The 26758-nt window shown below is 44.2% G+C and overlaps 1 protein-coding gene across 1 annotated transcript; it reads right to left on the bottom strand.

The window, feature by feature from the left end:
• Positions 1-11286: 11286 nt before the first annotated feature.
• On the bottom strand, positions 11287-26743 carry SNX5 (sorting nexin 5). Its single transcript, XM_080931474.1, has 14 exons — positions 26608-26743; positions 26291-26373; positions 20463-20567; positions 19912-20022; positions 18828-18949; positions 18010-18133; positions 17304-17399; positions 16015-16120; positions 15846-15921; positions 14804-14843; positions 14629-14715; positions 13497-13656; positions 12547-12632; positions 11287-11960 (listed from the first exon to the last, which is right to left on the bottom strand). The coding sequence occupies exons 2-14, from the start codon at positions 26339-26341 to the stop codon at positions 11910-11912; spliced, it is 1215 nt and encodes a 404-aa protein (XP_080787600.1). The 5' UTR covers positions 26342-26373; positions 26608-26743; the 3' UTR covers positions 11287-11909.
• Positions 26744-26758: the final 15 nt, after the last annotated feature.

The following is a 26758-nucleotide window of genomic DNA, read 5'->3' on the forward strand; positions in this document are numbered from 1 at the left end:
TTGTCAGTACCTCCCCCGTATACTACAGACCCCTCCCAGCCCAGGCACAACTTTGCTTTTATACTCACAGAAAGAAGAGCTGCAGCACACTCCGGGGCACCAGCAGGTAGGGACCCAGAGGAGCCGTCTAACAGACTCCTAGACTCGGGTCAGGTGGAGTCAGGAAAGCAGTCCACATGGTCTCCCCCAGTTCTCCAGTGATGGTGCATGTGATCACATAGTCTCCTCAGGCGTACCTCTGTTGTTTTCATCCCCCGAGAGCCCCTCCATACCCTCCACATAAGAGGTGAGAGCACATAGTACGCAAAAAGTGCTTGCACCTGAACTCCTGTCATAGGGTTAAGTTCTGGGACAAGGGACTTCCCTATGCTCTCACAGTATGCTTGAAATCTTAGCACTATTCGGTGTGCAGACAGGAGCCACAGGTCTGTTTGAGCGGGTATTCAGGGGCTTTCCCGTCAATGATGCCTATGTACAGACCTTAAAGTAAGAAGGACTTACGCAATAAAACACGGAGACTGGACATGTAACTCAGGGGTGGCTCCTGCCTAGCTTGATGGCTCCCAACAGACCCGTAACTTCCAGCCTCTGAGTTTCAAAGACGCCAGCCCAGTACCCGATGTGCCACATTCTGTCAAGCGGGAGTGAGATGACCCACAAGCTAAGAGAATTATCTAACAATGAGCTCAGCCACATTTATAACAAGTCCCGGGGCATCAGGTGGAGTCAGAAAAAGATGGAGTTTGTTTAAAAAATGCAAAGCCCTAGGGGAGGCTCCCAGGGGTTGGGGCTAGAGAGAAAAGAACAAGAAAATAAATGGAAACTTCATACTGTAGCCTACAGAATAAAATACATAGCATGAGTTCATACCGAGATCCATTAATATTCAGTTAGATAAATTGCTAGAGACGTGACAGTTCTTCTCTGGGACGAAAATTCAATCAGCCAACAGGGAAGGGTGGAGGGAGGATAAGATTGACATTAGGCAAAGGAGAAAAGCGATTTCCAGGTTCTCTCTCTCTCTCTCTCTCTCTCTCTCTCTCTCTCTCTCTCTCTCTCTCTTTCTCATCTGCAGTGCGTCACCAGGATGCAGGTACCCACGGAAGGAGACCCAAGCACCAAAATGGTAAAGGGGAGGCTGCAAATGACAGGAGACCGGACACAAAAGTAACTACATTGCAGAGGGAGACTCTGGTGTAAGACAAGGAGGGTAGTGAGGAAACTGGTCCAAGGTCTGACTAAGGGAACCACACCAAGGGTCCTTACTGGATCTCATCACATTCCTGTTGTTCTGTGAAGCCAGGAGGCTAAAGGAGGAACATGGCAAAAAGCTATACTGTTCTTCCTCCTCCTCCTCCCCTCCCTCCTCCTCCTCCCTCCTGCTCTTCTTCCTTTTCCCTCCTCCTCCTCCTCCTCCCTCTTCCTCCCTCCTCCTCTTCCTCCCCCCTCCTCCTCCTCTTCCTTTTCCCTCCTCCTCCTCCTCCCCCCTCCTCCTCCTCTTCCTTTTCCCTCCTCCTCCTCCCCCCTCCTCCTCCTCTTCCTTTTCCCTCCTCCTCCTCCTCCTCCCTCCTCCTCCTCTTCCTTTTCCCTCCTCCTCCTCCTCCTCTCCTCCCTCCTCCTCCTCCCTCCTCCTTCCTTCTGTTCCTCTTCTTCCTCTATTTTTTTGTTGTTTGTTTTTAGTTTTTGGAGACAGGGTTTCTTTGTATAGTCCTGGCTGTCCTGAAACTCACTCTGTAGACCAGGCTACCCTTGAACTCAGAGATCCAGCTGCCTCTGCCTCCCAGCAATGAAAATAAGGTATGCGCCACCACCTAGCTATTTACTTTCTATAAAAGATTTATTTATTTATGTGTATGCATGTGTGTGTGTGTGTGTGTGTGTGTGTGTGTGTGTGTGTGCAATTCTGTGTTCAAGTGCCTGTGGAGGCCAAAAGAGGGCATCCAGTCCCCTGGGAACTAAAGTTAGAGGCCTTTGTGAACCACCACATGGGTGCTGGGAATAGACCCAGATTTCTGCAAAAGAGCAAGTACCTCTGAGCCATGTCTCCAGTCCCTGGGGTAGAATCCAGGGTCTTGCCCAAGTTAGGCAAAGGTTCTACAACTGAGTTACATCTCCAACCTTCCTCTGACTTCTTACACTACTATTTTTTCCAAAGTACAAATTCAATAGAAATGAAAAGAGGGAGAAAAGCCACTGAGCCGTGCCCAGTTTTCCAGAGGCGTCTCACTGTTTGTGCTGAGCTGTGCTTGACACCAGGGCAACAGAGCTCAAAATATTTTGACTGTGGGAGAGAAGAGGTCAGCGCTGAAGCGTTTTCTCTTTACGATCACTCCCTGAGCTTTGGAAGAGGCAAACTCATAAAATCCCAGCTGAAGAGATGGAGCACCAGAGATGCCAAGGACTGGCCTGAGGCCTGTCATTCACTTAACAGCATGGGTGGCTCATGGCCCCAGGTCAGGTCACATCCTGGCATCAGCCAACATCCCGGAGTCAAACAACAGCAGGCTCTGGGCTGCAGACGGTGATGTGCACATCTGTTGTAACCGCGTGTCCATCACTGCAGTGCAGCATCTTTAAAGTTGGTTTAAATTTGGATGCAGAACCTGTCCTGCGGCCGGTGGTGTCTCTGGACTGTTAGGCGTATACTGAGAACCTGTATTCCAGCTGGAGCTGGGCTTCTCAGGCTTTTCCTACTCACGGTTCCTTCAGCTTGAAAAAAAGCTTTTTTTTTTTTTTGTCCTGAGAAAATTTTATATGACCCTTGGTATGTAAGTATATAAAACAGTGTGAGCGATGGGAAGAGAGATGGCTCAAGATTAAGATGAAATTCTGCTTTTCCAGAGACCCAAGTTCAGTTTCCAGAACTCACATCAAAGCTCACAGTTACCTGGAACTCTGGCTCCAGAGGACTAACATCCTCTCTGGCTCATGCCTACGCTGTATTCATGTGCACAAATCCTCATGCCAACATACGCATACGAATAAAATTTTAAAAAATAAAATCTTTAAAATAGGTATACGAATCAAACATTATTAAATCATAAATAAATTTAATTTAGGTCAAGCATGGTGGTATATACCTTTCATCTTAGCCCTGAGGGGAAAGAAGAAAGTGGTTCTGGGAGTTCAAGGCCAGCATAATTTTTTTAAAGATTTATTTATTTATTTTATGTATATGAGTGCACAGTAACTGTCTTCAGACACACCAGAAGAAGAGGGCATCAGATCTCATTACAGATGGTTGTGAGCCACCATGCGGTTGTTGGGAATTGAACTCAGGACCTCTGGAAGAGCAGTCAGTGCTCTAACCACTGAGCCATCTCTCCAGCCCAGCCAGCATGGCTTACATAGTAAAACACAAAAGTCAGGGGTTGGGTATGGGGGGGAAGAGCTGGCTCAACATTTAAGATGCTTTTCCTGACCTGCAGAACTCCTGCGTGCACATGGTAGAGAGACATATACTCAGGCACACACATAAAATAAAATTAATATTCTTAAAATAATTTTACTTCATTTAACGATTTCATTTTAAAAATAACCCAAGACAGACTCGAAGTCACTCAACTTTAATCTCAGCACTTGGGAGACAAGTACATGTCTATGAGGTTAAGGCTAGCCCTGGTCCAGCCAAGGCTACATGATGAGACCCTACGTCAAAATAAACAGACAGACAGACAGACAGACAGACAGACAGACAGATCAAAGCTCTCTCAAGGCATCCAGCCTGGAAGGAAACATAAGCCTGCTTTGAAGCCCCCCTGCAGAGAGCAGAGAGCTCTGTAAAATACCCAGCGGGAAGCAGTTCAGAGACAAGAAGGGCAGCCATGTCTGCCCCCCCACACCCCGCCACCCCACCCCTGCCCTTTATACATTCATCAATCGGGTTGAGGCCAGAGGAGAAATGAATACTGAGAAAAGGAGAAATCGCCTGCTAGAACAGACTGGATCCTTTTAAAGGGTGTCCCAGGAGAGCCCAGATGAAACCTGATGTCTGAGCAGCTCTCCCCAGGGACCTCTCTCTTACTGACACCTTCAGATGACACCATAGTCTCCTGAGAATTTGGAGTCAGGCCTCCAGACACTGAGCTGCTATTGTTGGACAAATGTGTGTGGCACTTAGGTCTCTAGGGGTTGCTGTGGTGAGAAGGCCCTGGATGAACCTGTCCAGCCAGCTACAGCAGTGAGCGTGCCCTCCACCCACAGACCCTGCCTCAGCCAGGAAGAGTTAGGGCTCTCATCAGAGGCCCCAGGCTGCTGAGTCAGAAGATATATTCCTCAGTGTCCCCACCCAATTCAATGTGCTTCAGGATGCCCCCCAGAAAAAGCAGTTTCCCAAATTCCTTCTTGATTAAAAGCTCTTGACTAGAAGATGAGCTTCTAGGCCCGTCAACCAAGGGCCTAGAAGAAGGGGGCAGGGTGCAGAGAGGGGGCTAGAACTTTCTGTAGTTCTCCAAGCCGTGAGGGGCAGTGGGCTGGCTCAGGGCTGCTCTCCGGCCTCATACACCCAGGACAAAGGGAAACAGAATTGCTTTTATCCGGGGGAACAAGCCCTCTCTGCTTGGGCACCCCATTCACTTCTGCAGAACAGAGAATGGGGTATTCTCACCTAAGTGTTACTGTCCAGGAAGTCTGTCCCACACAGTGGCCAGCACAGGACACACAAGACTGAGGGAGGCCCTCAGAAATCTCCTCAGGATGTCTGTCAGCCCTGACTTTGCCACCCTGGCCTCTGCAGCGGTGACACAGCAGGACTACATCCTATGCCACAGACCCAGCACAGCCGCTCTTCATGGCCAACAAAACAAGAACAAAACAAACAAACCCAAATGCTCTTAACCACTAGGAACCTTTCCGGCTTCCCAGTCCCTCAACTCTCTTTTATTTTACTGCCACATAGAATAAAAAAATGAAACACTTGGGAAAGTATTTGTGTGTGTGTGTGTGCACATGTGTGTGTATTTGGTCTGGGAAGCGCAGATTCATGTGCTGTGTGTATTAGGATAAGAGGTTAGGGTTCTTGTCATTATTACCACAAAGTCCTGACACTGTGGTGACCTTATTGCTTTTCATATTTTCTACCTTAAATTATAAATTTGGAAAAACTAGAACAATTTAAGAAAACTAAGTTGGGGGAGCTGGAAAGATGGCTCAGTGGTTAAGAGGATGAGCTGCTCTTCCAGAGGACATAGGTTCAATTCCCAGCACCCACACAGCAGCTCACAACTGATTTAAACTCCAGGCCCAAGAGATCCAATGCCCACTTCTGGCCTCCGTGGGCCCCGCATACATATTTGTACACAGACTTACATGCCGGCAAAATACCCATACATGTAAGATAATACAATGTTTTAAAAAATTTTTTAAAAGAAAATTAAGCTGGGCTCAGTGGTACACACCTGAAATCCTACTTACTTGGGAGTTTAGGCAGAATTACCTGAGCCAGTCAAAGTAACACAGTTCCAAAAAAGAAAAGGCAAACTGTTCATGACAGTGCACTCCTTTAATCCCAGCACCCAGGAAGCAGAAGCAGGGATCTGTTTAAGTTCGAGACCAGCCTTGTTTACAAACAAGTTCCAGGACAGGCAGGAATACATGGTGAGACTGCCTCAAAATTCAAACCAGACGACAATACCTAGACAGCAGGCAGACTGTATCGGAAGAGGCACACAGTCAATAGGAAAGGTTTGAAGCAAGTTCGTCACAGGTCAGCGTGTGCCTTTAACGCTCGTTATCCGGAGCGTGGGAGACGACATCACTTGCAGTGGTAGTTTCACATCTTCTTGTTACTTGCATCAAAATATGGAGTTTGATTTTGTTTTCCCTCTCCTTGAGCCTGGACAGACCTTCTAAGTTGTTTTGTTAACAGAAAGCAGTAAAAGGATTACGGCAAGCCCAACAGACCCAAAGTTGTAATGGCATGAACTCAGCTACCAGAACTTCAGTACAGCACAAGAAAGAAACTGTAATGTGCCTTCCAGAATATTGAGGACCTGGAGGCAAGATGCCAGCCAAGTCTCTGTCTCTCTCCCTACAAAGGAGGAAAGGCTTTCAGCTCAGGCTCTTGGAGGATTCAATCCTACCTCCGATTCTCTTCCCTCCCCAACTATAGACAAGTATTTTACAGAGCATCTTATGGTGCCTTTCCAACTCTCCAGGGAGGTCAGTCCGAGGCTTTTGACCTCAAGATCTGCATCGAGGCCTGACATGCCCCTAAAATAGGAGACACAGAGCCCTCCACCAGAATCAGTAGCATCAGACACCCCCAACCCCTGAGCATAGCAACTTTGATACTGTTTTATGTAGCAAAGAGCAGGGACCTGGCACCCTAGCCTCAGGCTGCCTCCACTCAGACACAGTAAGACCAAGAATAAGGGTCTGGGTGTGGGGGAGAGCAGTTAAGCTAACCTCACTCCCCCCTGGAGTTCCTTTCTTCTCAGTGTCAGAGGTCACCTGGGTTTACAGTTTCTACCATCAGTTAACACTGCTGGTACCACAATTGGACAGTCACCCTGGAAACCGCTGCTTACATCGTCATCTAGAATTTGGAGGACTTGTAATAGCCATCTACCCTTGGGCATGTGCAGGACCCAGCAAGTGAGCTTTTGTCCTCAGAGGCCCCAAACTCCACCCTGGAAGATTTAAGCTTTTATTTTCTGAACTGACACCCTATGAAAACTGTCTTTGCACACCGGACAGCATCTATTTCTTTCTTTCTCATCTTTGCCTACTTTAGACCACTACACACACACAGTTAAGTGGTCATCTTGACCAAAAACATTTTGCTATCTATCATCTGAAATTAAGTTCTCAAACTGAGCATGCTCATAAATGGCTCAACTTTACATGGCTATATTCAGGCTCCCTGAATATTTTTTTGTTTTGTTTTGTTTGTTTATTGGAGGGCACAATATTGCACTAACTCTATAGCTCTCCTCACTGGCTGCAGGTGGATCTCTCTCCTTAGCTTTGTGATCTTGGCCGTCCATGTTGTCTCCGTACTCAGCAGATGCAGTCCAGTGTATTCAGTGCCAGTGTGATGTCAGCACCTCCCTCATTAAGCCGTGGCAGCTTCTTCTCTTTGTATATTAGTGTTTTTCCGGCACATATGTCTGAGCTCCACGTGCATTCTTGGTGCCTGGTGTCCACAGAGCCAAAAACAGGGTGTCAGGTCCCCTGGATCTGTAGTTACAGACAGTCGTGCTGTAGGTGCTGGGAATCCAAGCCTCTGGAGAAACGGATAGTGTCCTTAACCTCTTTAGCCACAGCTGGGGCTTCTTGTGAACTACCTCCCTTTATGTTCATAGCTCCTTCAGTGAGACAGACACCTATACTGTCACTGAAATAGGACCAATGTTCCAAGTGCTTCTCAGCAAGTAGGGACCACACCCTTCTGTACTTAAGAATACAGAAAGGGACAAATTCCACACAGCTCACTGACGTCAGGGAGAGAAGTAGTGACAGGAAATCTAGGTGATATCAACACTGCACACTTCACAGAATCCTTTTCTTTAGGAGCCACAATGAAGGCACGGGAAACACCTCGCAGAAAATAAGTAAATGTTAAACTGCAAGACGAGAAAGGACAACATCCAGAGAGCCAGGATTTGCACACAGCTCTGGACACCTTACCTTCTGCTCCCTCCTAGGAAACCCCTTTATGACTCTGTGTAGTTCCTCAAAAAGTACCTAAAACCATACTTAGAGGGGCTGAGGACATGACTCATATGAGGAAGGTACTTAGAACGGCATTTCGTGGTTAGAGGTTCTGTTGTCTCCAGCTCTTTCCATGCTGCTCTTGTGGGCTCTGCAAACGAGCCTCTCCCTCCCCTTAGGCAGCCAGTAGTAGACTCCTCAAGCCAGAGAGCAGCTTCCTGGTGGAAGAGACAGCGGAGGAGCAGTGAAATGAGAGCAGTGCTGTGATTACAGAAGGGAAGCTGCATGTCTGAGAGCCTCTCATTAACACCTGCTGGAAAGAGGCCCAGTCAAGGAAAGGGTTGTTATACACCCGAGAAAGATGGGAGGTGATTGGGAGTCCCTTCCCCCCAAAATAAAGCCTAAGAGTCCATAGTTGTTTAGGTTCTGTCCCTCACTGATGGGACTCCAAAGGAGAGTCCCAGATGCAACTGAGATGTTGGACCTCTGGCCTAATTTCTCCACTTCATCTTCCTCTGTTGCAAAATGTCATAGGAGACACACTGAATGAACCGAGTAGTCTCAGCCTTGGCTTCAGTTCACAAGAACATGAGTGTTTCTTACACTACCGACCCAGCAGACATACTGGTGCCCATCTGTAATTCTACAACTCCAGAGGAGGAAGCCTGCTTGGACTACAAACCAAAACTCTGGCTCAAACCCATCAAATTACAAACAATTAGATACCAGTATCCAGGCTGTGTCCACTCCCACTGAAATCTAGATCTTTGAGGTTGGGAAGGATTGGAGGGAGGCCCTGGTACACGAGGGATCTTAGGAACCTGAGACTGGTGAAAATGGAGTGTGGGTGGGGCAGACAGAAGGGGACTTTCAGTTTCCACTTACTGTCATATGCCATTGAGCACCAGGTGCATGAAAACAGTACCGTTTCAAGCTCATCAGGACGAAGTGGAATGGTCTGTCACTCAGTGCTGAGGGCTTCAGTTAGGAAAATACAAACATAGCATTTAAGTGTGCCTGGATCTGGGGCTGGGAATATAGCTCAGTGGTTGGGCATATAATCAACAAGGTCCTGGTTTCTAATCCCTAGTGAACATATACATGCATGCTTATGCATGTACTCCCAAATTAAGATGTAAATTAAGTTAAAAAATGAACCTTAAACGTCCGCTCAATGCACAAGCTACCTTTCAAGTCCTTGGCATAGAGCTGCCAGACTCAAATAAAACATACATGACTCCCAGGAAGAATAAATCTCAGATCAAAGAAACAATGGGAAGTACTAAAGAAATCACTCTGGTCAAAGTTGGCCATGCGTTGTTTCTTACCCAAACCCCAGCATTCCCTCTCAGAGCAAGACCTCATCACTCACTTGAAGACTCAAAGCCGGAACTTAACAGGAGACAGGCCATCCGTGGTTGGCTCCTCACTGAATTGCAGCTGGGTTCCAAGAGGAAGTAACCCCCAGTCTCCTGTGCTCTGTGCCTGGGAGTTGTCACTCAGTACCACTCCTTCACGGCTTGCACTCATGTTGATGAGGTACACCCAGATTCTAGAGTGGCCAACAGTGGAGGATGGAGATTGAATGGAGCCACAGGCTAAGCTGAAATCAGACTCCAGCCAAGTTGTTGGTGATGGAGATGATCTCACTTCCCTTTTAGCTCAGCCCAACAAGGGCCCTTCCAAATAGCTCTCCTTAACTCTAAGACAAGAGGCAGGCGGTCTCATTCCTCCTGCTGCCTCCTGGTGACACTTTGGACTGTGTGAAAGGAGTCAGAGAGCCTTGCAGATAGCCAGCTGACTTCCGACAAACAAGCCTTCTGGGATTCACTGGAGAGTACTTGGCCAGTACTCAAGGAACCTGCTTCACCTGACTGCAGGCAGCCTGTGTCCAGTCATTGGTTCCTTCGCTGTCTCTGAGACTTTTCAGACGTCTATTCTCCACACTTTCTACCCAGCCTCTCAAATCCGAATCAGGATCCTTATACAATCAACAAATCCAAGGAGCCCCGGGGCCCTGAAGTAATTACTCTGCAGTGAGCTGCTTTGCAGGAACCTCCCTGAACTAACAGGGCGAGGCGGATAAGAACAATCACTGCAGCTTTGGCCTGGGTCACTGACACACAACCTGAGCAGGCAGCAGTTTGCATTTCCTGCTTTGGCCTCTGCCTTGTTTCATCATCAAAACTACACCACTCCTTGACCTGTACTTGATATACTATAAACCTCTCAAAGATGCCCCGTTCCATTCATCAGACAAATCACTGCACACGGGCAAGAACTGATAAGCCATAAGAACTAGAGACCTTCTGGGAAAGGTCAGGGACCTCCAGTCAGTACACTAAAACCCAAAGCTGAAGACATCCAACATCTCCTAAGTTGTTTTTTGACCTGTGTACACTAGAGGCCAGGCTCACTTACTAATATTCAAATATTAATTCCCTAGCTCTCTGGAAACATCCTGGGGATTAGTTCACAGGGAGAAAGCAGGGCAGAAGCAGAGCTCAGGGTGTCGCGCCCAACCTCATCCCGCAAGGAAAAGAGGTAACACGGCCAGGTTCTTCTCTCAGCAGTTTATTCAGGATCCCTTGATGCTTTGATGGAGCTCCGTACCCGGGAGGCTCTCCTTTCATCCTCCCTGCCCGTCCACTTGCTGAGGTGTCATGATTGGTCAGTAATGTGGTGTGATACAGGCACATGCGCTCTTGGGGTGTTTACTAGTTAGAGAGGGCGGACACTGGCGCTATCTTAGGGCACAGCTCTTTGTCCCAAATCCAATTCGGCTCCCTACACAGTGGTACATCACTGGCCTAGTTTGCAGCAACATCCTAGAGTGTGGTCTCCAACTTTTTTCCCAAGCACCCTCTATTTTCTCAAGAGAAATTGTAAACTTCCAAAAACTAGCCCCAAAAGGGAAAACATGGAGATATCTGACTGTTAGCCACATCCTGCAGTGAAAACAGGCCTTTTACATCTAGCTTATTTTTGTACTGCTCCAACCAAATAGCTAATACAAGTATGCATTGGTCAAGTTAACCAAATCTGCAGGAAAATTGGACAACCCAGCCAGACAAAAGCCATTAAGTATTGAGGTAGACTGGGTAGAAGTGAAAATGTTATTTATGTCTCAGTAAATTCCCATCCAATCTGTGCCAGCTGGGACCAACCAAGGGAACACTTGCATAAATCATGCAAACCTTCAGTGGGAGGAGGTATCACTATAACTCTTACATGCAACAACCAATCCTGTTGGAGTTGTGTGCACCATCAAAACCAGTTTAGATAGAAATGCCCCCTCACCAAGTATATTCAAGTAACAGCTTGATTATTCAGCAGAGCCAAGGCTCAGCCTTCAAAACTGAAACTGAGCCAGGAATGCTGGTTTATCATAACTGCAGAACTCCAAAGGCTATAAAGCTGAGACAGCAGAATCCTGGGTTCAAGGCCAAACCCTGTTTCAAAGAAATACTGAGAGCTGAACGCTCCTCAATGGTTAAGGTTTGCACAAAGCCCTGGCTCAATCCCCAAAGATGTTAGTAAAGGTTACAAGACTGGGAAAATAATGAACCTTTCTACCTGTGGAAATGCCAAAAGCATTTCTACAAAAACACTCCACATGGTAGCATAGATTATTTTTATTATACACTTTATAAAAACATCCAAAGCACAAACACACATGACCCACCATCAGGGAGTGTCAGAAGCATAGATTCTCCTTTTCTCAAGTATTTATATCCCAGTTACAAAAGTGGAATTGTAAAGGATGTATAGACATGAGATCTTCTTGTTACTGTACAAGCATCTGATCTTAACAAGAGGGAGCAGAATCTACCCAGCTAAACAGAGTGCCTGCCGCCTGCCCACAGGCAGTCACTGTTTGTTGTGACTTGAAGCTGACAGTGTCTGAAGAGCACAGGTGTAGGAACTGCTGAGACAGATGCGGGCCAGGCTATTGCTTCTTGTTTCCAGAAGGCACACAACTCCATACCACTCATTAGCGATTCCTGACAATCTATAGGAGAACCTGTTAGATTCTACCTACTTTGAGGTATTAAATGCATAAAAAAGGATTAGTTATGTCCAAGTAACATGCAATGAAAATATTTTTTAAACCAACATGGTTAAGTGTTAAGATTTTTAGAAATCAAAGTATTTATTCACATGATTTTAGACTAGTCAAAGCTATTTCTTTTGCAGTAATGATTTAAGTGCAAGTGATGCTGGCTTTCACATTGGTGTCCTTCAGGGTAGACAGGTCAATTGTTTTTGAATAAGTCAATGCAGCTCTGCAACAGGGAGACATTGTTCTAGGGAAAAAAGGGAGAGGGAAAAGAACTGAGTGAAATAAACTCAGATACAGCTTTCCTTATGAACTTTGAATTTGAAAAGTAACCAAACCAGACTGACACTTCTCCATGAGCTCCCAAGGTACAATGAGCTAGCACTACCCACACCCTGCTAGTCAGAGGTTTCCTGACCAAAAAGCCAGTGGCCACCCCTTTTCTACAACACCCCAAGCACAAATTTGCCTAAACACTTTGTTCTGTAATGTTGAAAACTGAGGAAGACTTGACAAAGGCCTGGCTGGCTTGCCACAGACTACACAACATTCTGAAAAGACCCTTCCATGGATTGCTGTTACTGGAAACCAAACCTATGCCCTGTACTGAGAACCCTTTGCAGGCATCAAAATTCTTAATCCACAGTTCAACTAAGAACCAGGATCAAACTCGAACCATTTCTTTGCTGAGCCACCAAGTTTTTACCCATAAGTCTTAACACAACAGGCAGAAATGGGTCTGAGTTCAGCATTCCACACATGGTTCGTTAGAGAGCAGATCTTGAGAAAGTGGCTGCCAGGCCTGTGGGTGGGAAGTGAGACAACCAACTTACTCTGGCATGCTTTATTTCCAGTTCAGACATTTCAACTAGGTTCTTTCGAAACGCTGCCACTCTCTTCCGTTTGAAGTTCATCAGCTCTATGGGAATAGAGTTAAAAGTTATCAAACCACAAGAAATTTTCATTTTCCCACCCAATACAGCACCCAAATACCCCTAATCCCTTCACAAATGACCTCCAGATTTTATGCCAGTCAAGATACACTAAAACACTGAAGCTCAAGAATGCCCCAGGTTGGAGTATTATGGTAGCTGGCAGTGTTACACATGGGCAAGAGTGAAGGCCACTGTCCTATCACAATCACATTCATGCATAAGGAGACACACTAATATCTGTTCTCGCTTTGCTTCTTGTTCACCCAGGCTAGATACATGAAGATCCTCCCTCACATTCCAGCCTTTCCTCCATGTTGCTGGTGAACTCTTAACTAACTCACATTGAGCACCAGGATCTCATGGTACCCATCAAAGATGCCACCGCTGCCTCAGAGGGTTCCTCAGATAACCCACTATTTGTCTGACACTGAGGAATGAACCCTCTCCCACCCTACATGTTGCTTTTCCTCAGTCCATGGTGATACACTCCTATAGCAGTCCTTCCAAATAACCAGCGTCCTTTGTAATTACTTATTGTGTAATTAATGCACTCACATTTCTGCCCCATGCTAAGATCATGAAGGGGCATTAATTGATGCTTCAAACTCAGATGAGCCAACTCTCCATCCAGCGCCCCTCCCCCCAACCTAACACACAGTTGAGTCTTCTTCAGTGTTACAATTCACCTTCCTTCTGCTGCTGGGGACAAGCCCATAGCCTCACAAATGCTGGATAGGGAAGCTGTTTATTAGAGCTTTTACCCCAGCCCTATGGGGAGGGTGTTTACATCTGATCATCTGTATTATTTGTTCCCAAATTAAAAACTAACTACGGAAGAAATGTTCAACCTTCTTTTGCAGATTCAGAAAGCTGTTCAAACTTCTGGCAGCATTCCTGCTGATGAGTCTCTGCCAACTTGACATCTTTGCTTTTTAACCGGGCTTTGTCCAAAGCTTTGTTTGAATTCTCATAGTCAATTAGGGCTTTTGTGCGTCTGTATAGGAGATCCTGAAAAGAAAATTAACAATCATGATGTTAAAAACCTACAAAGAACAAAAGAAAATATATACTGAAAAATGTCTAGAAAGCATCCACAATGCCAACAACTTTGAAATGGAAAATGGCAGGACTCTAGCCCATTTCTCTATCTTGCATAAAGATTTTATTTTCATAACTATGTGGACATAACTGTACTCATGAGTCTGGAGGCACCAGATCCCTAGAGCTGTTGAGGACAGGGAATTGTTTCTAAGCCACCTGATGTGGGTACAAGATATGAAACTCTAACTGCTGAGCCATCTCTCTAGCCCTTTATCTAGCATAATCTTAAAACTCCAAGACGGATATAGCTCATTATTAACACTTGCCCAGCATGCTTTAGGTTTGGTCCCCAGCAGCAGGGACAGAGGGGAGAAATAATAAAACAAACTCTACCTCCAAAATGAGGTTACCCAGTTCCTGACTTCTGAAGATCATTTTCATAATCCTTATATAAAATGTCCCACACCAAAACTTTTTTATAGTTGAATCAGTAACTAAAAGTATTTTCAGAAAATAAAACAGCATTTCAAAAACATGTTTATTTACTGGTCAATGAGTTAGAGAGAATGCCACTGAGCTATGACCTAGAGGGACACGAGCCTGCCCTACAAACCCCTCCTTTGGAAATCAGTACCAGGGAAACTATCTAACCACCCATCTAACACGGAAATATGTCTAATATAACACAAAACCCAAAATTTCTGAGATCCAGGCCAGTGAGGCCCCATTTTACAAGGGAGTAAAATGCATGGCACTGAAGAAAAAAAATTCACAAGGTTGTGTGTTCTCAGGTCTTCACATGCATGAACACAAAACACTGCAAACAAGCGTACTTCAAAATAAAACATTCCCTGCTAACCTTAAGGATCATCTTGGGCATTAAATATCTGGTTATGGCAAGATAAACTAGTGCTAAGGGCTAGGTATCGCCTACCTTACCTTTGCAGCCTCTATGTTGAGCATGTAGTATCGGAGGAGCTCTGTCAGTTTTAAATCTTCATCTGATGAGACTCGACCTTCCACTTTCTATTTTAAACAAATAAAGGTCACCACCCAGGCAGAAATCTAATTTGCTTTAACTAAATGCTATCAAAACCAACACAAAACTTCTTACCCTAAGTTTTTCAAATAGCTCAGCAACTTTCAACAGGTACCTGAAAGTATACAGAAGGCCACAGTTCAAGGTCTTAGCTCTCTAGGATACATAAACTTATCAAAAGGCATGAATAATGACCACCAGTCGAGAATCATAAGGTTTACACTGGCAGTGCGCATCTTTTATGTCAGTGTCCATGAGACAGAGGCAGCCTGGCCTGCTGAAGAAGTTCCAGGACAGTCAGGGTTGTACAGAAACTGTCTCAAACAAAAAGATCTTACCAGAGTAGCTATTTCAAACAGCAAAGAATGGCCACAAAGCTGAGTATATCACAATAGCTTTACTCAACAGCCCCAGTCATACTGTCTAGAAATGATCTAAATTCAAGTATCATATTAGCCAAAATAAGCACAATGATTTTGCAATGACAGGTGTCACAAAATAGATGCACCAATTTCACCTGTCATTCAATCCCTCAAACTTCTAAGTCTAAGTAGTATCTGTTATAAAAAGCACGTGCAAGGGAAAATATCATCTTACACCAAAAAAAAAAAAAAAAAAAAAAGCCCAAGACAAAACAAGTTTAAGAATCGGAGTCATCATTTTCAGGATCCAATCTCTTGAAGAAGGCCACCAAAAAGAACAAAGAGGTTAAAGAACACCAGATAACCACAGAACAGCCCCAGGAACAACGGAAGGTCGCTTGAGACTTGGATGCAGAAACTAGATATGGAACCCACATTTGCTAATCTTGTGTTCAAGGATGGAATATTCAAACAAACCACTGACAGATCTTTGAGTTTGAGGTCAGCCTGGTCTACAGAGAAACCCTGCCTCAAAACAAAAAGAAAGAAAGAAAAAAAAAGGACAGGGTCTCATACTTGCCATAACCAAGGATCAACTTGAATATCTGATTCTCCTGCCTCCTGATGGTAGACAGAAGTTCAGGCATGTGCACTTTTAAAGACTGGGGAAGGACAACTCAATGGGTTGAGCTAAGGGCCTTGCATAAGCTAGGGAAGCACTCTGCTAACTACTACCTCAGACACCCAAGACTTACTTTTTGATGACTGTAGGTTCTTCTAAGGCCAGGCTATGCAAGCAGGCTGCAGTGTGGATGTAGTCATCAGCAACATCTGGAGAAATAAGCAGATATTGTCATCTGAGCAGAACAGGCACATATTATCAGGGCTGTGTAAGTAACTAACCACTTAGGTAAAGGTACTTACTTTTGTGGGATCTGGTCATTTTGTCTGCTTTAGCACAGGAATCCTTGATCCTATTGTAATAGTTAATAAGGAAGTTCTTCTCTTGCTCAAAGAAGTCATCCACCTCCTAAACCAAAATGTCAAGCATAGGAATATGTATCAATACTAGAGAAGACGCAGGGAATCTGGCACATTCATGGCTGAGGCAGTGACTAAAGAACCCAGCCTATCTATCTGGAATGAAATAACGAGAGCCCGCCTCTAAACCAAACAAAATGGTCACCTAAGCTTAACCTGTACAGACTAGATTATCATGACACTTAATATTAGGTGGAACAGACTAAGTTGGCACAGGAATCACTGAAGTAAATACCGACACCCTCCACCAGGGAAGAATTCTTCCAATGCATGTCAGATAGGACACTGTCACCTCAACCTAGCCTTGATACCATGCATCTTCATCGGCTTGTCTTTCTTTTAATTTTGTTGATTTCAGACTAATCATTTGGGCATTCCTGGTAAACCTTTGCCAATAGCAACAGATCCACAATGCACACACAAAACCCATACAATATTGCCTAAGAAACACCATTTCCAACATTCCCTCTCAACTTCACGGGTGTTCTGGGCTCCCCTAATCAAGAAGAGGCAAAGCCAGATACCAGGTAATTGTCAAAACCATTATGTACAAAGAACCAGAAAGGGACTAGGAGAAAAGGGGCTTTTTTCTCATTATCCTCTAGAACAGCTCTGCTCATTCCTCAACAAAATTAACTCCAATCTAACATCAGGAAACACTTCTTGGCGCTTGTGAGAAAAGGGCAGATGAGTCCAGGCCAGCCAAAGCTGCCTAGTTGAGTCCTTGTCTCAGAAAGGATCAGTTCTTATACGTGTCAGCTAAGCTATATATACATTTTATCACCTATGGCTGGCAACCCACACTTTCTGTGGTACTGGGACTGGAATGCTGGCTTCCAGGCCTACCTACTAGGCAAAGCCACCACCACCCTTTCTCAGATAGGCAGCCTCCACCCAATACTAGGCATCAAGGATCCCCTATCCCCACAAAATTCCATGCTGGAGAAAGAATTCTGAGGTGCTGTGCACGGCAGTTCACACCTTTGATCCCAGCACCTACACTAGGCAGAGGCAGGTAGAGCTGAGCTCAAGGCCACTGTGATCTAAAATAAATGAGTTCCAAGAGCTACAGAGAAACCCTAAGCGTTGTAACACCTGTTAACACTCCCTTCCAAAGAAAACCTACCCATTCCCACAATACCAAGAATTTTCTGAAACTGCTCACACCTCACCTTAACTCCGGAGAAAAGGACCTCATCAGCGCTCTTCACCACACTTTTAAAAAAGCCTCCAAACATCTCCTTGGTATTTTTCCGCCTAACACTTAGCTAAAGGAAGGAAATTGAAACATTTTATGACATGGCACCTGTTTCTGTTAGCATCCAATCACACAAGTAACATTTTTACTACCATGAATATACAAGGTTCTTTAATCCTGCCTTACCAGGAAGTCTAAAACATTAAGTAGCTAAAAATACAGATCATACTCCAAATGGCTAGCCCCACATTTTAAATCACAGTGGCACCAAGTCCAGAGGTTTTCAATCCTCTGAAGAGCTACTGCCTAATTCTAACAAGGCTTAAGAGTTTAAAATTTTTCTTTTCTAGAGTGTCTCACCATGTAGCCCTAGCTGCCTTAGAACTCACTATTTAAACTGACTGGCCTCCACCTCAGAGATCTGCTGGTATTTAAAGGCTTGTGGAAGTCAGGGCTTGCTTCATATGTGAAAAGCATGTTTAAAATAAATAAATAAAATAAAAACTGAAAAAGGTATTTCAATTTCTTCCAACAAATTAATCTGAAAAAAAAATTAGTTTGGGGAGGGGAGCTAATTAATAGAACTCTAATGGATTTAAAGAGGAAGAGTTTTTCTGTAACGCTGAATGCAAACAGAAGAAGTTCATATTTCAACCACGAAAACAGAAAAATTGCCTTACATCCTGATCATACTCCAAGAAAACATGAAAGTTTCGGTCTTTACTGAGAACAGGGTGAGAAGAGAGCCGCTGAAGAAAGACTTCATGTGAGGACACAGTCTTCTTAAAAACAGCCAGATACTCACTGAAAAGACACATGCACAAAGAACTCAGCTTGCATCCTCACTTCCTGCCCAATACGGCTCACTTCCTTATTTAACACCAGAAAGCCAATGCAACTAAACTAGACTAAAACAACTTGGTAACTGTGGAATGAATCAATGAAGAAAGAAAGTGACACTGTAATTGAATTTCGCTCCAAGTCTGAGAGACCAAGCCTACATGCAATTAGTACTGTATCAGCAAGGCCAAGAGATCCCTTCCTCTCTTGAAAGGAAAACCTTAGTGCTGGAGAGATGGTTCAGAGGTTAAGAGCACTGACTGCTTTTCCAGAGGCCTAACCATTGGTAATAGGATCAAAATTTAAGGAGAAAATGTGTACACTATTTTTCTCCTAACCTTTCAGACATTTAATGGCATTATACCACATTATTTACCACGTTTTGTATCTAGCTAAATAATTTTTTGTGTGCAAAATTTAAGATCTGCTGTAATTTGTGAACAGTGGCCCCTTAAGTCATTTATGTGGTTCAGGTCACTTTGTAAACAGCTTTACTACAATCCCAAAGCACATCACGTAACATGTCAAACTTTCTATATAGAATGTAGTTTTGGAAACCAGCACTAGGCAATAAATGGTTAATTTTTAATATCAGATTTTTCCACTCAGTTCTTCTGAATACATATTTTCACAAGGCAGAACAAGAAAGTTGACTCACGCTTCCAGTTCTTGCTTCATCTTGGCAAACTCTTCTTTTGTCATAGATCCTTCCCCTTCTCCCAGTTTCTGCATCTTCTCCCGAGGGCCATCGAAGTCTGGCTTTGTAGGAGCAGGAGGGATCTGTAGCAGAGGCAAGTAACAATGAGTACCTACCTTATCCCAGTGCACATCACCGTGGCTACACCTCATCTGCCAATTTACATGGGCACCCCATGGAGCTAAATCAGCTCTCTTTTTATGTAAACCTGACTTAAAAGGAACTAGGCAGACCCGTGAGTTCAAAGCCAGCCTGCTTTATAAAGTGAATTCCTAGACATCCATAAACAGAAATCCTTCCTATCTTGAAAAAAAGAAAAAAAAAAAAAAAAAAAGCAAAAACCAACTTCCTATGTTAGAGTACAAATTGCTATCTCCTCAGTTTTGGACAATTGTCAAATCACAGTTTACATACATTTCTTCGCTGCCAATTAATGCTAACAATGAATGACTAAATCAGAACAAGGCCTTCATATATCCAAAGGAATTCCCCCCTATTTCCAAAGACTTGAGTATTGGTGCTGGAGATCCAAATCTAGTTTCTGAGGCCCTGAGTTTGATCCTCCATATCACAAAAACAAATTTATTTTCAAATTAACAACATACTGAGGAAACTCAGAAGTATAACTCAAATTCAGGTCATCTTGGGCCAAGAGATCTCACGCCAAAGATCCAGAAAGAATTCTTAATTCTGCCCAGCAGGACATTTTATTTGAATTCACTTTAAAAGTAGCTAAGAGCTCTGCCATCTGTCTCTTCACTCTAGGTACTGACGAATTTTAGCGTATATTCCAATTCTGAAGTTTCCTAGAAATCTACTGGAGCTTAGAGCGTGATGGAGATGGTTAAGCTCAGTTCATAGCACCCTTGTGCTTACAATCGCTGTGAACTCCATCTTCAGGGCATGACCTGTAGGCACCCTCAACTGCAGACACACTTGAATTCAAACCACTGCAAATATGTGGCTTCTTTACTCAAAAAGCTACAAAAAAAAAAAAAAAAAAAAAAAAAAAAAAAAGCGTATTTCTTCTCTAAAATGAACTCACAATAAGCCCAGCATAATCCGTTGTTTCAGTAAGAGCATCATGCAGCCACACAAAGTCTTCATGCTGCCTTGTAACAGAAAACTCTGGGCTCTGAAATGCAGGCAGTGTGGTCTGTAAAGAGATACAAAGTGGCTTTACATTTCCTAGGCTGTACTATGGACCATCACACGACCCAAAGAGCACACCCAGCAATGTGTCCTAAAGTCAATAACCTAGGTAGCTCAGGTATTCTCATCTCTAGGAAATTATTTTCACAATGCCTTTTGAAGCTTGCTGTATATGAAAGACTTTACTAGTAGTAATAGACAACTTTGAGACTGAACCTCCCTCAGGTTATAAAAACAGAACGTAAGTACAATGTTTCCCAGTGTTTCCTTCTCATGCCAGTGATTAACCTCATGACCGGCTGCCTCCCAGCAGAAGGGAACAAACTAAACACATGGAAGCTCAAAATCCTTAGTTTGCCACATCACCCTTAAGTGACCATTTCAGCTCAAGAAATCACCCTTCTGAAAAGGCACACAGCCCCAGTAGTCACTGCAGCCACTCACCTTGGTGTGCACTGTAAACTTGACCTTGTCTCTCTCACTGAGCGCATCAGGTATGTCGATCTGAAGCGATGGGTCAACATTCAGGTCCACAGACACAGATCTCAACTGAAATACATTTTAGTATTAGTTACATGTTCAGAAATCATTTCCCATTGGGAGAGGGCGAGCCAGCAAGTGTTCTTTAATGATGTGACCCATGCAAGCTGGCCACAGGAAGATCTAAAAGGCCTACAGGCACAGTGGTGCATGCCTTTAACCCAGCACTCAAAAAGATCTTTGAGTTCAAGTTCAGCCAGAGCTAGAGAAAACCTGTCTTCAAACACCAAACACATAAAATCCTTGCAGACAACCTGCAGCTAAGGAACACACCAAAAGTATGTTACACTATGCGCACACCAAAACAGCTCAAAACAGCTCTATGACCCAATACAGAAGCATAGCTTACCTATAAAACATGAATTTTCTTTGATAACCAGAGATTAAGAGGTTGGCCATATTTGAAAGCCAGAAGGCCAAGGGATTCTTTAATCACAATTTTGCTTAATTCTGACATTTATGTAAGCAACCTTCCTTCTAGAAGTTAGTGAGAGTTAAGTAGACACAGCCTCTAAAAACTAACATACAAACTGCAAAGCCAAACTGGTCACTCCACCTTTCCAAATTGTTAGTCAGATGGACTCTTAGGATAGGAATAAAGCCAAAAGCCAGGCTTACACAGAGTATCTAACAAAAAATGTTAGCACTGGTACATAAGACAGGGTGGTCAGTCTAGGGTGTATTTCCTAGAATTCAGCAATGCCATACTTCTTTCTGAATATCCATTTCCTTCCGTTGTTGTTTTTCAAGGCAAAGCTTCTCTGTGTTAACAGTCCTGGCTGTCCTTGAACTCAGATCCCCCTGCCTCTGCTACCTGAGGGCTGGGATTAAAGGTATATACCACCTAGCCTAGCTTTTTATTCTCATTCTTGTTCTTTTTTTCTTGTTAACATTCTTTTTTGAGTACACTGTTGCTGTCTTCAGATACACCAGAAGGCATCAAATCCCCATTACAGATGGTGGTGAGCCACCATGTGGTTGCTGGGTATTGAACTCAGGACCTTTGGAAGAGCAGTTAGTGCTCTTTTAACTGCTGAGGCATTTCTCCAGCCCCCTTATTTCCTCATTCTTAAGTAAAGTCACAAACTCTAGTTTCTAGCTTTTGCAGCTAATATGTTATATCAGTGGTTTTTAACCATCGTATTACTGCAACCCTTTAACACAGTTCCTCCTGCTGTGGTGAACCCCCAACCATAAAAATCTTTTGCTAATATTAGCCAAGCAAATTCAGTAGCCTATGGAAACTCACTGGGGTGCCTTTGGAATTCTGGTAAAAGGCCAAAAGCTGCTGGTGTTGATTATTACTGACTCTGGGGAGTATTGTCAGCTCAGATAGCCATAATCTTTTAAATTAAAAAATAATTTTACTATGTATGTGTCCTTTTGTTGCTGAGGCCAGATCAGATTCCCCAGAGCTGGTGTCAAAGGCATGAGCTGTGGGCGTGGGTGCTGGGAACCTAACTGCCAGATTCTGAAAGAGCAACAAGAGCAGCAAGCATTATTCCAGGCCGAGTCAGTCCTTCTTGAATCTTTAAAGTACACGAAGTTACTGGCTATTACCTAACAGTGAGGGGTTTTACCATTTGCTAATTGCGTTTTAAAGGTCTCATTGATCAAGCTGGCTTTTAATTAATTATTGATTCTTGAAAAAGTAACTTTGTGTGTGTGTGCGCGCGGTATGCGTTACTAAAACACAACAAGCAACAGAGGCACCCACAAGCACTATACCAATTCTTCCTTTAAATGGCTCAGTGAGTCAACAAGTGGGAGGTGAAAGCTCACAACAGATAAATGTAAAAACTTATGCACAAGGAACTAGAATAGAAGGGCTGCAGGAAGTGATCAGATTTGCACCACTCATCTTGGTGAGATGGAGCCCAGAGCGGGAGCCACCCCTGCTGACACCAGCCATTCTTACCAGCAGTAGTCTGCCAACACCCGCAATCCACAGTAGAACACTGCAGAGCAGGGCTAGAGGCTACTCAGCCCCAAGCTCCCAGAACAGGAACTGAGACCGGGAAGAAGGTTAGCACAGCGTACTCAGCGAATGGATAAACAGAATCATCATTTCACAAGGCTGCAAGCCCAAGTATTATGCTAAATCGCTGCCTTATTCAAGAGATCTTAGCTATCTCGACTATTTTCAAATAACTGCAAAAGATTCCATTTCCCCCTTTTAGAAGGACCTTCAATAGCTTACTACTAAAAAAAGGTGCTGGGGGGGTCTCCTACAAAAGTTAAGTTCAACCGCCCTCTTCTGGCATGCAGGTGTGCAAACAACACTCATACATAGCCTTAAAAAAAGGTGCTGGGCCAGCAAGAAGGCACTTGTGGCCAAGCCTGCTTAGATCTCCAGGACTCACACAGAAGACAAGCTTTAAGAAGACATTAAAAATGGAGACAAAAAAAAAAAAAAAACAAAAAACCAAGGACAGCGAAGAAGTCACGTTTGGAAAGTCAGATCAAACAGAAAATGGTTCCATTAGATATTACCTAAGCTTACAACTGCCCTATATTTTCCTTCTAATCCCAAAGAATGAAAACTGTCTTCTCAAAAACTTGATATAATCACAAGAGTGTAACCACACTACATCTTTGAACACTTATTATTTGAAGACATTCAGGTTTCTACCCACAAAACTGTTCTCACTTAATTGCTCAGCAGTAAGCTGATAACACAATGTTCAAACAGCTTAATTTTAAAGGGCTGTGCTACTTACTATTCTACTTGGCAGCTCATGCTGACCTATATTCCTGAGTGGTGTACTGGGGTTGTAGGGAAGCCATACTCAACAAATTTAACTCACCGGACTTTAAACCCAATCATTAATCCATTTCTAGGTGTGTATCGATTCAGGCTCACAATGCTGTGTGAATGTTTTAACAAAAGAACCTCATGTTCCCAAAGTACAAACTTATTCCATCACCCAAAGACAGTAAACACAACTGTTCTGTTAACAGCTACATTAAATGCACAGAATCTGAAGAGGCCCACCTTTTATATCCTTTGATAAAGTTCCTCATATTATTTGGACAAGGACAAAGATGCTCCGCAGTCCAAACTTAATGTAGCAAGTTCCTTTCACAAACTATTAATCACAGATTTAAAAACCCTTGCAAGCAAACTCCACCCCACCCATCACACCATTTTAGAAAGCCAGTAAAACCCCATGATTCTTAACTAAGGGTAAATGTTTAGTGCAAAGAACATTTGACAATGTTTACAGATAGGAGAGGTGGCTACTGTCCCAAAAACTGTTGGCTCAGGTTTGCCAGGAAGTCCGACTTTGTCACTTACAAAATCTCATCAAATAAACACTTATATCATAGTAAATCAAACCCAGAAAATCCTGTAAGTGGGCAGGCTACTTTCTGCAACCAAAAACAGAATACATCATAACCTGCTGAAGTATTCACAAATGGGACAGTAAGACCATGTGCAAGTTGCTGATGCAGAACTAAGGCTTGGGCAGCTTTGAGAAGCCACACTTCCTGAGTCATATGACTACAGTGCAAAACTTCACTGCACACACACAAAATGATAAATTTAGACTTGCTACAGCACTGATCAAACTTCAAGGCTGTCGTCTAAACCTTTAATGGAAGTATCCTATAGAGAAACAGCAGCAGCAGTTACATTTATAAATGTGTGTCACTAAGTCTGAACAAAGATCCTTCATTAAAGTTCATGTAACCCTAGTGAAAGTTCAAGTCAAATTATAGTTTGAGGAAGGAATTCAGGGTCTGGCTCATGCTAGACAAACAAGCTACTACTCCTATATCCCTAGCCTCTAACAAGAAAGGAGAATCCCTAGTTTTAAAAAGATGGCTGTAGAATAGTTATCATGTAGACTTTTCAAGTGCTAAAATAGGCTCAACATTCAGAAAATTTAATTTCAGAGTTTTCTTTTTGAGACAGGGTCTCTCTCTCACTGGCTTCTGGGAACATTAATTATCATGCTGGTCTCCAGAAATCTACCAGTATCTTATTTGCCTTCCAAATGTTGGGATTAAAAGCCATCTAGTCAAAATAATTTCAGGCTTTTCAAACTAAAAAAAGAAAATCCAGGGACAATCAGAACACCAGCACAAAACAACACCGTTACAGTTGATGTACCCTAAATGAGAATCATCAGAAAAACTAATCTCAAAACCCCCTAGTCTAGGCAGGAAGACCTTACATACACATACCGCTCCCCAGCTAGACTTGGTAAATCTACTTTGGTACTCCACAAAGGAAAACTAGGAAGCAAATTAAAGAGCTGACAGTGACAGGTTTTCTATGGAAGACACGCAGGCCATGCAATTCTACCTCTAACTGGCTTCAGGACACCATGGGGTAAAAGATTTACAGTAATTCAAATGTCTCTATAGCACTCAACTCAACCCCTTTCAGGCCTACCTACCTTGCCAAAGCAGTTCATTTGCATTCAAAATCCTCAGGGCTAGCTCAGAGATGTAGGAAGTTGCATTCTCACTACCCCAGCAGTCGGAAGAATCATTAACTCCAGGGACTAGATTCTAATCTAGTCACTAGAGCAACTTCAAGAACCTCATCTTCATAGAAAGTCCAAGCTAACTTATAAGCATTTAAATAAAATTGCAAAATGTACTAGTTGACAAATTTGCCCAAGTGGGACTCCAGTTCCCAATTTTCCTTCAAACAACTCCTACCATCAAGATCTGATCTGCCAGTCTAGTACAGACCAGAGAACAAAAATGAAACCACGTGCTAAAACCAGTAATTTATCTCAATATTTCTTTAGCTCAAAAGGAGAAAGCAAAAGTTGTAATTTTCTTCACGGTAATCATGCCCAATTTTGCTAATCAGAGTGATGGTGATTTTAAAAAAAAATCTATTAGCAGTTAGCATAGATGACCAAGTTATTTCACATGGCTGAATGATCCTGCCAAGCTACACACGAACACACATTCCAAAAAAAGGATACCAGAAAAAGAGCCATCAGGGCTTCTCCGGCCCCCAGTACCCATTATACATGCCGGGGAGAGAACTAGTGTAAAATAAAACACCTCGCACAAAGCTCTATTTCAATGCAATACCCTTGTTGGAACAATCCAACTGGTGCTCCAGACCCTTATTCACTAAGTAAAAGTTTGCTCATTCAAAGAGACATTTTAAAATAAATTAAGCTCTTATGAAAACCTAAAAATCCCCATATTTCCGACAATTTTGTCCACAAAACTGACCCATAACCTACCTTACGATTAAAAATTCAAATTTAAAGGGCCAATAAAAGTAGAATCCTTAATTGCCTATATAGCCATCTCCGTTTACTGCCTTAGTCCTCAAGATATTTGCAGCCCGAGGGTAGTTACATCAACACATAGGATTTACTAAAAATTACAACTTGCATGACGGCACATTGCTACAGATTCTCGATTGAAACTTCCCCACTATTTTAAACGAGAAGACTTATTTCTGAAAAGGAGAGAGGAACCGCAAACAAAACTCCGATCCACTTTCCAATTATAAATAAGCGACTTAAGTTTTGGGAGCCTTTAAAAAACACTCCCCTAAGGGTTTCAGAGCACTAGCCTCAACCGGGCGTCTGTCAGCCTCGCACCAAGAGCTCAAGAAGTGGGGTCCCACTTGTCTAGCTGTCCTTGGTCAGAGAATGAGAGCCAACAGCCCGAACCCCAGAGAAGGAACACCCAGCCCTGGGAGGCCGGCAGGTCCTCCAGCACAGTTAGCGAGGCAGGGAGGATCTCACCTTGCTGCGATCCTCGTCCTGCTGCTCCAGTAACTCGGGAACCGCGGCCATGGCGACGCGGGCCTCGAGCAGGGGCCGTCTGGCTGTGCGAGGAAAGAAGAGGCTGGGCCGCCGCCGGGGCGCCTTTCAGGGGCGGCCGCGGCCCCGCCTCCGCCGGCCTCCCTGCCGGACGGCGGCTGGAGGCCGCTGGACTCCGCCACCATCCCAGCAGCCCCGGGCGCAGGCCAGCGGCACGCCACGTGCTCCCCCAGAGCGGCCTCCCCCGTCCCCGCTGCCGTCCATCTTGGAGCCGGGCAAAGAAGCAACGCGGGGCCTACCCTCGCTCCGCGCCACGCGGACACCAGCGCCGTAGGGCCGGGACGGGGACGCAGGGTCCGAACCCCTCCTAGCGAGGCACGCCTCGAGAGAGAGCGCGCGCACGGCGGCAGGCGGAATTTATTGCTCAGCCAGAGTCCAAGATGGCGACCG

Source organism: Micromys minutus, assembly GCF_963924665.1.
Source record: "Micromys minutus genome assembly, chromosome: 17".
Lineage (NCBI taxonomy): Eukaryota > Metazoa > Chordata > Mammalia > Rodentia > Muridae > Micromys > Micromys minutus.

What these genes read in the sequence shown, in the direction of transcription:
- SNX5 (XM_080931474.1), bottom strand. Translation starts at nt 26,341, where the DNA reads ATGGCCGCGGTTCCCGAGTTACTGGAGCAGCAGGACGAGGATCGCAGC. An exon ending in AGTTTACAGTGCACACCAAG is followed by an intron (nt 20,023 to 20,462) that starts GTGAGTGGCTGC and finishes ATCTCTTTACAG; the next exon opens with ACCACACTGCCTGCATTTCA. An exon ending in AATGACCAGATCCCACAAAA is followed by an intron (nt 15,922 to 16,014) that starts GTAAGTACCTTT and finishes TTATTTCTCCAG; the next exon opens with ATGTTGCTGATGACTACATC.